Source organism: Elephas maximus, chromosome 2, assembly GCF_024166365.1.
Source record: "Elephas maximus indicus isolate mEleMax1 chromosome 2, mEleMax1 primary haplotype, whole genome shotgun sequence".
In the NCBI taxonomy this organism is placed as follows: domain Eukaryota; kingdom Metazoa; phylum Chordata; class Mammalia; order Proboscidea; family Elephantidae; genus Elephas; species Elephas maximus.
Genome location: NC_064820.1, coordinates 6,965,202 through 6,980,595, shown reverse-complemented (window position 1 = coordinate 6,980,595; position 15,394 = coordinate 6,965,202). Strand labels below are relative to the sequence as shown.

Below are 15,394 nucleotides of genomic sequence, written 5' to 3'. Positions count from 1 at the left end.
CTGATGGTCATGGTCCCCAGACCTTGTATTGGCCCAGTACAGGAACCATTCCCAAAGCCAACTCTTCAGACATCGATTGGACTGGACAATGAGTTAGAAAGGGATGCTGGTGAGGAGTGAGCTTCTTGGATCAAGTGGACACTTAAGACTATGTTGGCATCTCCTGCCTGGAGGAGAGATGAAAGGGTAGAGGGGGTTAGCAGCTGGTGGAATGGACATGAAAAGAGAGAGTGGAGGGAGGGAGGGGGCTGTTTTATTGGGGGAGAGCAATTGGGAGTATGTAGCAAGGTATATATAAGTTTTTGTGTGAGAGACTGACTTGATTTGTAAACTTTCACTTAAAGCACAATAAAAATTAAGAAAAAAGAAACGGGCCATAGTGGGAGTATTTAAACCATGGAAATAGGCAAACACTACATATTGGATGTTTTACCTGATCACACTAAATAAGTTCTACATCTACCACCCATCTGTCAGTTTGACATACTGTGGTGGTTTGCTTGTTGTTATTATACTGGAATCTATGTCACCTCTTAAATAACAGCAGGGACACCCATGGTGGACAGGTTTGAACAGAGCTTCCAGACTAACACAGACTAGAAAAAAAGGCCTGGCCATCTGCTTCTGAAAATTGACCAAAGAAAACCTACTGATGACAACAGATATTGTCCATTACAGTACTGAAGGATTTTCCTCCTAGGTTGGAACACACCACAGAATAGCCACAGCACTGCATTCAAACATGCCAGTGATCATGAAGATGGCACAGAACTGGTCAACACTTCATTCTGCTATACATAAGGCTGCCATGAGTAGGAGCCAATTAAATGGCAACTAACAACATGTTCTACATAAGACCTTCACCCCAGATCTTCATTTTTTGCCAAACCAAAACCAAATCCATTGTCATCAAGTTGATTCTGACTCATAGTGACCCTATAGGACAGAGTAGAGCTGCCCTGTAGGGTTTCCAGTGACAGCTGGTGGATTTGAACTATCAACCACTTGGTTAGCAGCCAAATGTTTAACCACTGCACTACCAAGGCTCCTCATATTTCCCAGGGGGTGAATACTAGATTTGAGTTGGGGAAGGGAAGAGAGGACACCCTCAAAATGACTATTCTGGGAAGATTACATTTTATTTAGAAAGATAAAAGAGAGGTGTCATATGTTGAACTTAAGCCCAGATTCTTTCGACACTTGCTCATGTAAAGAAGGGTCTAGTGAATGGGCAGGTGGAATGAGTGGGGCAGAGGAGGTGCAGAAATCAGAAGGAAAGAACCAAGAGTCTAGGGGAAAATGAAACTGTTGAACCAAAGTCTGAGGTACCCAAGAAAGACACGACTCACATAGGCACTTGTTGGAATAATGCTTTATTCACATAGAGAAGAGACAGAGAATGATCGGTTCCATGTGTGGATATAAATCTCGCATGACCGATGGGCTCACTCCACAGCTGGCACGGGGCTGGTTGTCTGCATGCACCTCTCTTCTGTGTTGCAGGTGAAGGACCTCATTCCCACCCCACGCCCAACAGGGACTGAAATAGTGTGGACATTGGCCAGGTGCCATATGATGCATAAGCTTAAAGAGTAAACAGCACAAAGAGGGCTCTGACTGTGCCCTCAGAATAGGGGAAGGAGTTTCCCTGATAAGAATGATGAAGAAGAAACTAGGACAGAAGGAGGCTCGGTTCCTTTTACAAGTCTATCAGAAACAAAAAGTAAATCTTTGATTTCACCATTTTAGTCTGATTAAACTGGGCTTATAGGTTTTCTGTAGTGATAAGATTTTTAAACACACATTTATAATAGAACTTTGACAGATAAAGATGGTGGTTTTCTCAAATTCTATCATATTGAAGAGTGAGAGAGGGAGAGAGAGAAATTGTTGATAAATAAACCTGTGCCCGAAACTCCATGTGTTTATTCTTATTAAAGGAGAGACAATTCATCCATTGATTCAGCAGACTTCGGTGGAGATCAACCCCTCATCTCAGAGATCTTCTGCAGGGAGCTGGGACTCTATGGGAAATCAGACATCAGTTCTTCCTTCAAAGAGCTAAAAGAAAAAGCCTGTAAACAAGCACTTCCATTAAACATAGCAGATCCTGTAATAGAGATGTTCAAGGGCACAGAAAGGGACGGACAGAATCTTCAGGGGTCCTGGTGCATGGGAAAGGGGGAAGGAAGAGGGGTAAGAGCAGTAAGCTTTACAACGTAGAGATTTCTGTTCTATGGGTAAAGCTAAGGTGATTAAATATTTCAGAGAGAACCTCCTATTTGATGTCACTTAGTGTGATGGTTAAGATTGTATGTCAACTTGGATGGGCCATGATTCTCAGTGGTTTGGCAGGTATAATGTAGTTTGGCAGTTATGTAATGATGTGAACACCTTCATGATGAGATCTAATATAATGTAATCATCAGCATGATGAGAACTGCTTTGAGCAGCCTATCAGTTGAAACGGAGTTTCCTTGAGGTGCAGCCTACATCCAATATACATGGAATTCCTGGCAAAGCTCACTGGCTTTTCTCACTCTGGATCCTGCATCTGGCTTGTCATCATCTGATCTCTGGTTCTTGGGACTTAAATCAGTGGCTTGTCGTACTGCCTGCTGATCTTGGGATTCCTGGGCCTCCACAGACTGTGAGCCAACAGCCTGCCAACTTACCTGCCAATCTTGAATTCATCAGCCCCTGCAGCTACATGAGTCAGGAGAAACCTCCAGCCTGACCCTTGACCCATGGACTTGAGACTTCTAGCCTTTACAACCACATGAGCCATTTCCTTGATACAAATCTCTCTCTTCTCCTTGTTTTTCTCCATATATATATATACCCACTGCCGTTGAGTTGATTCCGACTCATAGCGACCCTATAGGACAGAATAGAACTGCCCTGTAGAGTTTCTGAGGAGCGCCTGGTGGATTCGAACTGCTGACCCTTTGGTTACCAGCCGTAGCACTTAACCACTACGTCACCAGGGTTTCCGGTTTCCATATATGTATATGTATATATACCATATATATATATTCCATGTATATATAGTCCATGTATATACAGTCCATGTATATATATTCCATATATGTATATTCCATATATGTATATTCCATATATGGAATATACATATATGGAAACACTGGTGGCATAGTAGTTAAGTGCTATGGCTGTTAACCAAGAGGTCGGCAGTTCGAATCCACCAGGCACTCCTTGGAAACTCTACGGGGCAGTTCCACTCCATCCTATAGGGTCGCTATGAGTTGGAATCGACTTGACGGCATTGGGTTTGGTACTGGGTTATATGGAAACTCTGGTAGCATAGTGATTAAGAGCTATGGCTGCTAACCAAAAGGTCAGCGGTTCGAATCCACCAGGTGCACCTGGGAAACCGTATGGGACAGTTCTACTCTGTCCTAAAGGGTCACTGTGAGTTGGAATCCACTTGAGAGCAATGGGTTTGGGTTGATTTTCACTGGCTTTGCTTCTTTAGAGAACCCAGCCTAAGACACTTAGTAATTTTTAATTATTTAAACTCATACTTTCTCACTCTTCTATTCAACAAATCTATGAGCATGTGAAATATACAAATGTAAAAATAAATAAAGTCTCCAAGAAAGGCTATCCACTACATCCCACTTTAAACCATCTACCAGTCATTTTCAAGAAAAATCTAGAATGTTGTTGTTATTGTTGGAAGGTGTCATTAAATTGGTTCCCACTCACAGTGACCCCATGTACAACAGGACGAAAAACTGCCCAGTACTGCACTATCCTCACAACCATTGCTATGCTGGAGCCCATTGTCGCAGCCACTTTGTCACTCCATCTCCTTGAGGGTCTTCCTCTTTTCTCTGACCCTGTACTTTACCAAGCATGATGTCCTTCTCCAGGGCCTGGTGCCTCCTGATAGTGAAATCTTTGACAAGATTTTTCAGTCATTTCTCCTTTTTGCTTTGAATTTCTGGCAGTTCCCTGTCAATGTACTGCTGCAACTGCTTTTGAATTATCCTTAGAAAAATTTTACTTGTGTGTGTTACTAATAATAGTGTTCAATAATTTCTACATCCAGTTAGATCAGCTTTCTTTGGAATAGGCATAAATATGGGTCTCTTCTAGTTGGTTGGCCAGGTAGCTGTCTTCCAAACTTCTTGGCATAAACAAGTGAGCACCTCCAGCTCTGCATCCATTCATTGAAACATTTCAATTGGTATCCCAATAATGCCTGGAGCCTTGTTTTTTGCCAGTGTTTTCACTGCAGCTTGGACTTCTTCCTTCACTACCATCAGTTCTTAATCATATGTTACCTCCTAAAATGGTTGAATATCGACAAATTCTTTTTGGTACAGTGACTCTGTATATTCCTTCCATCTTCTTTTGATACTTCCTGCCTTGTTTAATATTTTCCCCATAAAATAGAACCCTTCAATATTGGAACTCAAAGCTTGAATTTTTTCTTAAATTCTTTCATCTTGATAAATGCCAAGAGTGTTCTTCCCTTTTGGTTTTCTATTTCTAGGTCTTTGTATATTTCATTATTATACTTAACTTTGTCTTCTTGAGCTGCCCTTTGAAATCTTCTATTCAGCTCTTTTACTTCAGCATTTTTTCCTTTTGCCTTAGCTACTGTATGTTCAAGAGCAACATTCAGTCTCCTCTGACATCCGTTTTGGTCTTTTCTTTCTCTCTTGTCTTTTTTATGACCTCCTTCTTTCTTCATGTACGATGTCCTTGATGTCCTCTCATCACTGGTCTGGCCTTCTGTCATTAGTGTTCAATATGTCACATTTACTCTTGTTTTGGTGTCTAAATTCAGGTGGAATATACTCAAGGTTGTACTTTGGCTCTCGTGGACTTTTTACTAATTTTCTTCAATTCAGCCTGAACTTGCACGTGAGCAGTTGGTGGTCTGTTCCACAGTCAGCCCCTTGCCTTGTTCTGACTGATGATACTGAGTTTTTCCATTGTTTCTTTCCACAGATGTAGTCGATTTGATTCCTGTGTACTCCATCTGGCAAGGTCCACATGTATAGTCACTGTTTATGTTGGTAAAAAAATTTATTTGCAACGAAGAAGTCATTGTTCTTACAAAATTCTATCATTCAATCTCCATTGTCATTTCTATCACCAAGGCTCTATTTTCCAATTACCAATCTTTCTTTGTTTCCAACTTTTATATTCAATAGCCAGTAATTATCAATGCATCTTGATTGCATGTTTGATCAATTTCAGACTACAGAATTTGGTAAAAATCTTCCATTTCTTCATCTTTGGCTTTAGTGGTTGGTGTGTAAATTTGAGTAATAGTCATATTAACTGTCTTCCTTGTAGGCATATGGATAATATCCTATTATTGACAGTGTTGTACTTCAGGATAGATCTCGAAGTGTTCTTTTTGACGATAAATGTGATGCCATTCCTCTTCAATTCTTCATTCCCAACATAGTAGAGTGTATTTTGTCTGATCCATAATGACCAATACCAGTTCATTTCAGCTCATTAATGCCTAGGATATCAATTTTCATATGTTCCATTTCATTTTTGACAACTTCTAATTTTCCTACATTCATGCTTCTTACATTTCACATTCTGATTATTAATGGATGTTTACAGCTGCTTCTCATTTTGAGTTGTGCCACATCATCAAACAAAGGTCCTGAAAGCTTGACTCCATTCACATCATTAAGGTCGACTGTATTTTGAGGGGGCAACTCTTCCCCAGTTGTATTCTGAGTGCCTTCAAACCCAAGGGTCTCATCTTCTGACATTATATCAGACAACGTTCTGCTGCTATTCATAAGGTTTCGCTGGCCAGTTTTTTCAGAAGTAGACTGCCAGGTCCATCTTTCTAGTCTGTCTTAGTTTGGAAGCTCCACTGAAACTTATCCATCAAATGTGACGTTGCTGGTATTTGAAATACTGGTGGTAAATCTTCCAGTATTACAGCAACACACAAGCCACCACAGTATGACAAACTGACAGACACATGGTGGTATATATATATATATACATACATACATATATGTATGTATGTATATATATATACATATATGTATATCGTAGTTATCTAGTGCTACTGTAACAAAAATATGGCAGTGGATGGCTTTAACAAACAGAAATTTATTCTCTCACAGTTTAGGAAGCTGGAAGTCTGAATTTCAGGGTGCCAGCTCCAAGAGAAGGCTTTCTCCTTCTGTCAGCCTTTCAGCTCTAGGTGATGGTCCTCATCATCAATATTCCCCTGGGTGTAGGAGTTTCTTACCACAGGAGCCCCAAATTCAAAGGATGCGCTCATCTCTGGCTCTTCTTTCTTGGTAGTAGGAAGTCCCTCTCTCTCAGTTCGCTTCTGTCTCCTTTTATCTCTTGTAAGACAAAAGCTGATGCAAGCCACTGCCCAGGGAAACTCCCCTTACATCAGATCAGGGCTGTGACTTCAGTAAGGGTATTGCATTTCACTCATATCCCCTTACAACTGATTGGCTGATCACATCAGATCACATCATGGGGGATGATTACATCATTACATAACTGCCTGACCACTGAGAATCATGGCCCAGCCAAGTCAACACATATTTTGGGGGGACACGGTTCAATCCATGACTATATATGTGTATTTGCCACATAAAAAAAATCAAGCCCTTAGGAACTCAAGGAGAAAGACATGGTGTTTATGAGTTCCAATTTTATTCAGTCACATATTTGCATGGCAAGCACATATGTGTTTTAACAATGTAAGAAAAATTTTCTCACGTTTGTTTTATCCAGTCCTCAGAGGAACCAGAAGACTTAAGCAGACAGAGCATTTTCCCTTTCTTTACAGATGAGAACATTGAGTCTCAGGGAGGTTACAAGACCCGACTTGTGGAAATTGGCTGGTCGGGGACAGAAAGTTGTGAGCTTGGTCTCCTGACCTTTCATGCAGGTTTGTTTTCAGGGTTGCCTTGCACATACCTCATTGACAAACAAACATGACTTTTCATAAAAAGAGACCATAAAATTAGAATATAAAACTCCCAGCTTTAAGCATATGAATTTATATCTCTTTTCCTATAGGGTCACTATGAGTCAGAATCAACTTGATGAAATGAGTTTTCCCATCAGAAAAAGAAAACACACACACACAACTACTACAATAAATATAAAGAAGTCTCCTTAAAGAATGATAGTTACCAAAACATCTCAGTCATGTTGCTGAGAATGGGAATAAACATGTATGCAGAATTCACATTTCTCTCACTCAATAGAAAAGCCAACACTACGGTCATTTGTCCAAAGACATTTCTATTGGTTACCAATTAGGAAAATGGCTCCTTGGAGGACGTTCAGTGCAGAGTTATCATTTGTCTGGCATAAAACTGAGCCATCACGAAAAGCCACAATCCTGCAGGGACACCTTGCCTACTCCCAGCAGCACCAGTGTTCTGGGAATGACACCTTCCTCCTGGTGTTTGTCCAACAAAAGTGAAGTCTGCCAAATGGTGCAGCCCTTCCTATTTCTTACCTAATTATAAAATTAGCACATACTCCCTGTAGGTGAATTTGGAAAGTACAGAAAACAAAAAGGGAAAGATCTTTCCTAATACCCTCAGCTGGAAATAATAGCTCAAACTTTTTGTGTATTTCTTTCCAGACTTTTAAAATATATTTTATGATTGCAACCTCTTGACCATCTTTATTAAGACTCCTACTAACTTCAGAAGGTAAACCCACAGAATTGGTACTGGTTTCAGTACCAATGGTGTTCCCTTGAGAGAGTAGGGCTCAGAAGCTGTCTCGGGTTTTTGTTAGTGGCTGTAAAACGGTAGTAGTAGCATCAAAACGTGTCTACCTTCGGGGGGATAATGCAAATCAAGATCAACCCAAGGCTGATTCCTATGAGGCAGAGGTCAGATACATCCCAGGTTTCCACATTCTCCAAGCTGCTGTACCCCTCCATCTCTGGCACCACTACTCTCCATTCCGTCTGTACTCTTTTCTCCCCCATTCAGGTTCAGCAATTCCCTGTAAGCTCTCACAGGACTCATGAAATGTACTTACAGTGAAGAGATGTATTAAATGAGTAACAGGGAACAACTCAGAATCAGGGTCAACAGGGTACAACTCAGGATCAGGATCAACAGGGTACAACTCAGGATCAGGATCAGGATCAGAATCAGGAGCAGGGTCAGGAGCAGGAGCAGGAGCAGCTGCAGGAGCAGGAGCAGGAGCAGGATCAGAAAGCATGTAGGCAAAGTCTGGAAAGCTCCCCAAAGTGGAGAGCACAACCCTCCCTTCTTCAGTTTAGGCCAACTCTCTCAGCACCTCTTGGCCATGCAAGCAAGCAGGCTTTTCTCTTTGCCACGCATACCCTCTCCCAGACATGCAGACCTCCTCTCAGCCTCTCAGGTCAGGCCTCGTCTCAGTCTCTCAGGACAGGCCTCCTTTCAGGCCCTCAGGACAGGCCTCCTCTCGGCTCCTTAGGTCAGGCCTCCTCTCAGACCCCTCAGGACAGGCCTCCTCTCAGACCCCTCGGGACAGGCCTCCTCTCAGACTCTCAGGACAGGCCTCCTCTCAGACCCCTCAGGACAGGCCTCCTCTCAGACCCCTCAGGACAGGCCTCCTCTCAGACCCCTCAGGACAGGCCTCCTCTTGCCGGCTTAGGACAGGCTCCTGTTGGCCCTGTTGTCTGCCACCACCGACTGCCACAGAGCCCCTTCCAGGCCTGGTGCTGTCTTCGGTGTCATAGCACTTTTAGGAGGTTCCTTACCTCCTCTTTTCTCTGTTTTTTCTCTCTTCTCTCTTGCCTTTTCTCCTTTCTACTTCTTCCTGCTTTCTGTCTGAAAAACCTATGTGGGGTTGGCTGCATATATACAGAAAGACCTGCATATTCACACAAATCTCAAGGCATGGCCATCCCACCAAGGCCACAAACTGACCAATTCCCTCCTGATAGGCCACAGACACTTCATTTGCATAGAAGACTCTAATAGCTTCATTTGTCGTTTGCATAGTATATTGGCCAATCTCTGCAAAGTGCTTATCAGTTACAGGGCAAGCTGCAGCCTAGAACCAGACAAAAAGTATCAAACCACAAATTGTTTACAGCTTATCCAGGAAATGACAATCAACCTGGACAAAAGTAACAAACCGTTTGGTGTAGAAAACTAGGGCAAAGGTAACTCCTCAGGGCTTAGGGGAAAAATCTCTCAAACAGTTTTTCCAAAGGAACTCATTTTGCTACAGTTGTTGTGAGCTGGCTTCACCTCATGGCAACCTTGTGTATAACAGAATGAAGTATTGCCCAGTGTCCTGCACCATCTTCATGATTGTTGGGATAGTTGGTACGCTCAAGACCATAGTTGTGGCCGCCTGGTATATTGAGTGACTTTCAACCTGGGGTCACCATGAGCTGGAATCAACTTGATAGCAACACTTTGTTTTTCCATCCTAGGGTCCTTATCTTCCAGCACTACATCAGACAATGACCTGTTGTGATCCATGGGGTTTTCATTGGCTAATTTTCAGAAGACTGCCAGGCCTGTCATCCTGGTCTGTCTTAGTTTGGAAGCTCTGCTGAAATCTTTCCACTCTGTGTGACCCTGCTGGTATATATCTGTCAGTGTATCACACTGTGGTGGCATGTTCTCCAGCATCACAGCAACATGCAAACCACCACAGCATGATACACCGACAGACGGGTGGTGGAAGCTGTTCAGGGGGGCCTGGAGTCTGCAACTGTAGATCAGCCAGGGGGCTGCTGGCTCAGCCCAGACCCACCAATTTGCTTTATGTACTGGGTTCTATGTATGATTCCCCCACGTGTCTGTCAGTTTGTCGTACTGTGGGGGCTTGCGTGTTGCTGTGATGCTGGAAGCTATGCCACCAGTATTCAGATACCAGCAGGGTCACCCAAGGAGGACAGGTTTCAGCTGAGTTTCCAGACAAAGACAGACTAGGAAGAAGGACCAGGCAGTCTACCTCTGAAAATCATTAGCCAGTGAAAACCTTGTGAATAGCAGTGGAACATTTTCTGATATAGTGCTGGAAGATGAGCCCCCCAGGTTGGAAGGCACTCAAAAGATGACTGGGAAAGAGCTGCCTCCTCAAAGTACACAGTGGCTGCAGCAACGGGCTCAAGCATAACAAGAATGGTGCAGGATCCGGCAGCATTTCATTCTGTGGTAGATAGGATGGCTATAAGTCGGAACTGATTAGACAGCACCTAACAACATCTGCATATGATTACATCTGGAAAAAGGATTCCAGTGCTTAAAACCATTCAAGACCATTGCCATAGCCTAGCATCATTTAAGACACTCTTTGCTTCTCTAAAGGACAGAATTGCCTTTTTCAATGTTATCTTCATGGTTTATCTACAAGTGTTTAGACACACCCATTTCCACCACTAGGATATGCCTGCCAGCAGTTGTAAGCTAGATCTCAAGGTCAAGTGTAAGGGGAGGGGATTTCCTAGCTTCATATTAATACAATTTTTTGGAAGGAATATTTCTTCTGAATTTCAGATATTTCCAGATGTGCTGTTAAAGGATGGAGCGGGGGTGGGCAGCAGTCATGAAATTTGCACAGTGCAACTTAGATTTTTAAAATATATATATATATATAACTTCTTTGTTTCTTCATAACTGAATTAAACTCCCTCAGGAGCCCCTAGTACTGCTGATGGCAGAGAAAACAAGCTGGCCAGTTACCGGTACTCAGAGTTCCTTTATCGCCATCTTTCTGGGGTGTATATTTAGCCATTGCCTTAGTCAGGGTTCTATTTTGCCAGAGAGCCTTGACTAAGATTTAACTCTGCCTCGATACAGAGGCAGCAACAATGGGCTCAAGCATAACACTGATTGTGACGATGGCACAAGACTGCCAGTGTTTCATTCTGTTGTACATAGGGTCACTATGAGCTGGAACCAACTTGACGGCACCTAACAACATAGTGACTTAGGGCCATCACAACAAAATGCCATAGTGTGGGTGTCCTTAAAGAACAGGCAGGAATTTATTGTCTCACAGTTCTGGAAGCTAGAAGTCCAAATCAGGCCATTGGCCATGTTGATTCCTTCTGCAGGTACTGAGAACAGAACAGTTCCATGCCTCTCTCCTAGCTTCTGGTGGCTCCTGGCAGTCCTTGGCATTTTTACTGCTGCTTTTTCACAAGATGCCCTCCCCTTGTGTGTGACTGTATTTGTCCTCCTGTTTTATGAGACACCAAAACCAAATCAAACCCATTGCCTCTGAGTCGAGTTCAACTCATAGCAACCCTACAGGACAGAGTAGAACTGCCCCATAGGGTTTCCAAATAGCAGCTGGTAGATTGAAACTGCTGGCCTTTTGGTTAGCAGCTGTAGCTCTCAACCACAGCACCACCAGGGCTCCAAAAATCTGCAATTCAAATCCAGCAGCCACTCCTTGGAAACTCTGTGGGGTACTTCTATTCTGTTCTATAAGGTCACCATGAGTCAGAATCAAGTTGACCACAGTGGGTTAGTTAGTTATAAGACACCAGTCATATTTAATTAGGATTCACTCTACTCCAGTATGACCTCACTGACTTAACTGATAATAGCTTCAAAGAAAAACCCTATTTCCAAACAAGGTCACAGTTACAGGTATAAGGGTTAGGACTTCAACATATCTTTTCTGGGGGACACAATTCAACCCATAACAGTCTTATTAGAGTTTAGACTCCCGCAGGACTGCTTTCCTCCTCTAAGAGTGTCTCCCTCATTCCCCCGCCTACTCCTTCTTCCTTTTCCAAAGATGGCAGCCAGCGTCTAGGGCTGCAGCCCCATCTGCATCCTCGTCTGCTGGCTCTCCTGCCTCTGTCTGCCTCCGCGCTCAGCCGGGTGTCCACGGCCAGTGAACTTATAACGGGTTTGAATGTGAACATCAGTGTTCATTTCATTTGGGTAAATAGGAAAGTTTCTTCTCACATCTTTTGCCCATTTTTATTGAGTCATTTGATTTTTTTATTATTGATTTATGATTATTCTGGATACAAGTCCTTGATCAGATCTCAGTGTTGTAGATTCAAAACCAAACAAAACCCGTTGCCGTCGAGTCGATTCCAATTCATAGCAGCCCTATAGGACAGAGCAAAACTTCCCCATAGGGCACCCAAGGAGTGGCTGGTGGATTTGAACAGCTGACTTTTTGGTTAGCAGCTGAGCTCTTAACCACTGTGCCATCAGGGCTCTGAGGTTGCAAGTATTTTTTCTCAATTCATGGCTTGTCTTTTCATTCTCTTAACAGTGTCTTTCATAGAGCAGAACTTTTTCATTTTGATGAAGTCCAATTTAACCATTTCTATTTTATAAGCAAGGAGCCCTGGTGGCACAGTGGTTAAGCACTCAGCTGCTAACCGAAAGGTGGGTAGTTTGAACCCACCAGCAGCTCTGCAGAAGAAAGATGTGGCAGTTTACTTCTATAAAGATTACAGCCTTGGATATCCTTTGGGGGCAGTTCTGCTCTGTCCTATAGGGTCATTACAAGTGGCAACTGAGTCAATAGCAGCGGGCTTTTGGCTTTTTGGGGTTTTATAGGCGTGCTTTTGGTATTGTACCTAAGAACCTTGTGTTTAACCTGAGGTTACATATATTTCCTCCTATGTTTTCTTCTAGAAGTTTAATAGATTTTTAGGTCTAAGGTCCAATTCTTTTCTAAGATAGGAAGTTGATTTTTTGTTTTTGTTTCTTTGCGTATAGAAGTCCAATTTTTCCAGAACTATTTGTTGAAATAGCTATAATTTTCTTTATTAAAAGTTACAACTGCACGGCTCTGGACAAGGTGTTTTATGTGCATTGTCTCATTTAATCTTTAAAACATCCTGTGAGGTAGGGGAGGGGACTTGTCGTCCTCATCTGTGACAAACGGGGAAACCAAGGCACAGAGTATGTGAGTACTTGCTCAGGACCATCCAGTGAGAAAAAAACAGAACTGCAACCTGAGGCGCCTGACTAAGCCCAAATCCAGGCTCCTACTCAGTACCTCTTCCCCTGGGGAGGAAAGGAGTGGTATGGTCAGCCAAGGGGTTGCAGGCGCAGCCTGTGAATGCCCAGTGGAGCAAGTCTCCTTGCCATCTCAATAGTGGGCTACAAACAAAGTGTTGATATGTAACCAATCACTTGCTGTAGACTCAACCCCAACACGTGTGGTGACCTCACGTGTCAGAGAAGAACTGCACTCCATAGGGTTTTCAATGGCTGATTTTTGGGAAGCAGATTGCTAGGCCTTTCTACCAGGGCACCTCTGGGTGGTCTTGAACCTCCAACCTTTCAGTTACTAGCTGTCTTAGTTACCCAGTACTGCTATAACAGAAATACCACAAGTGGATGGCTCTAACAAAATTGATCCTCTTACAATCTAGTAGGCTACAAGTCCAAACTTAGGGTGCCAGCTCCAGGGGAAGGCTTTCTCTCTCTGTCAGCTCTGGAAGAAGATCCTTGTCATGAATCTTCCTCTGGTCTAGGAGCTTCTCCTCTCAGGAACCTCTGGTCCAAAGGACTCACTCTGCTCCCAGTGCTGCTTTCTTGATGGTATGGAGTCCTCCTCTGCTCACTTCTCTCTTTTATATCTCAAAAGGGATTGGCTTAAGACACAGCCTAATCTTGTAGATCTCATCAACATAACTGCTGCTAATCCATCTCATTAACATCGTCGCTATAGGAGTTACAGCACATAGGGAAATCACGTCAGATGACAAAATGGTGGACAATCATATAATACTGGAAATCATGGACTAGCCAAATTGGTACACATATTTTTGGGGGACACGATTCAATCCATGATACTAACTCAGCACATTAAGCATTGGGGCCTTACCCATAACCAAACCCCCCCCACCACCACCAAAACTGGGATAAAATAGCCTTTCCTCACTCACATAGGCACTCGGGCTATGAGAGGATGGGGAGGGAGTGGACAGGAGTCTTCTCCGCCTCCCAGAGGCTGACACACATTTTCATATGAAGAATAGGCATCGCTCCATCCTCAAAATGGTATGCCCTCCTCCAATGCCAATGTTTCACTTTCAAAAGAAAGGAAAACACAATCCCACCCAGGATAAACATTTTGATGTGGTTCCACCCGGTATAAACATCTTAATGAAAAATCCACGGGACTCATAGTTTGTTGCATTTTTGTGCTTCCTTTATCCTATTCTAAACATTGGTTTTGGACAGAGTGATAAAGCCCCACTCCTATTTGATCTAATCCTTTGTAAAATCAAGACCATCCCAGTGATTTCTGTACTTCTTTTAAGATTTCAATAAATAAACACAACCTGGCAAGACCGTCCCTAGTTGAGGTGACTCCCCAGTGCCCCTCGATGCCTCTCATCTCTCATCAGATGGTGAAGCTACAGTATTTTAAGTGGTCTTGTAATTCTAAATGTTTCTGATATTTCTTTATTTAGGAAAACATTCTTAGACTCAGCAATTTAAAAATTACTTTCCATCTTGAGTTACTCTAGAGAAATGCTTGGCCAGTGAATCCTAGAAATATGCAAGCCTTTAATTTTAAATCTTGGTTTCATTAAAAGGAATTACAACCTAACATTAGCAATTAATATTACTCTCCGTGGGATCAATGTATGAGTTAGCATTGGACTTACCCCATAGACTGATTTGTTCTTTCTTTCTGGAAAAATAAAATGTTTCATCTGAGTGCCACAGTTTGGTTACAAAGGGAATACCATGAATTTTATCAATGGGTCAATTTGTTACACTATTGATCTGTATTCTGATTTCAAGCATCTGGCTCTCTACAACTTTTTCATATGGTCCTTGGCATCAATAAGGATTACTCGCTCCAGGGCAAATCCAGGCTTCAACAGTTGATCCTGCTAACAAATCAATTTTATTCTGTTTAATAGTGGTTAAGAGCTTGGCTGCTAACCAAAAGGTCAGAATTGGGAATCCACCAGCCGCTCCTTGAAAACCCTATGCGGCAGTTCTACTCTGTCCTTTAAGGTTGCTAGGATGTTAACTACTGTATCTTTTATATATATATATATATAATTTTCATTGTGCTTTTATTTATTTTTTTTTGAGTGAAAGTTTACAAATCAAGTCAGTCTCTCACATATAAACTTAAATACACCTTACTACATTCTCCCATTTACTCTACCCCTAATGAGTCAGCCCACTCCCTCCTTCCAGTCTCTCCTTTCCTGACCATTTTGCCAGTTTCTAACCCCCTCTACCTTCCCATCTCCCCTCCAGACAGGAGATGCCAACATAGTCTCACGTGCCCACCTGATGCAAGTAGCTCACTCCTCATCAGCATCTCTCTCCAACCCATTGTCCAGTCCAATCCATCTCTGACGAGTTGGCTTCGGGAATGGTTCCTATCCTGGGCCAACAGAAGATTTGGGGACCATGACCACCGAGGTCCTTCTAGT

General features: G+C 42.7%; 1 protein-coding gene across 4 annotated transcripts in view; it reads right to left on the bottom strand.

Moving 5' to 3' along the window:
* Positions 1–15,394, bottom strand: part of LOC126062905 (uncharacterized) — a 150,924-nt gene that overhangs the window by 48,996 nt on the left and 86,534 nt on the right. Inside the window, exons 3-4 of one of the 4 annotated variants that reach the window (XM_049860941.1) lie at positions 8,038–8,186; positions 447–2,075 (exon numbers count right to left, since the gene is read on the bottom strand). The exons of 1 other annotated variant lie outside the window; for it this stretch is intronic. In XM_049860941.1, the coding sequence (XP_049716898.1) occupies positions 2,025–2,075; positions 8,038–8,186 (200 nt within the window). In that variant the 3' untranslated portion in view covers positions 447–2,024. Of the gene's footprint in view, positions 1–446; positions 2,076–7,067; positions 8,187–15,394 lie in introns of those variants that run through there. 2 more of the 4 variants (XM_049860946.1, XM_049860933.1) reach the window with 2 other exon arrangements.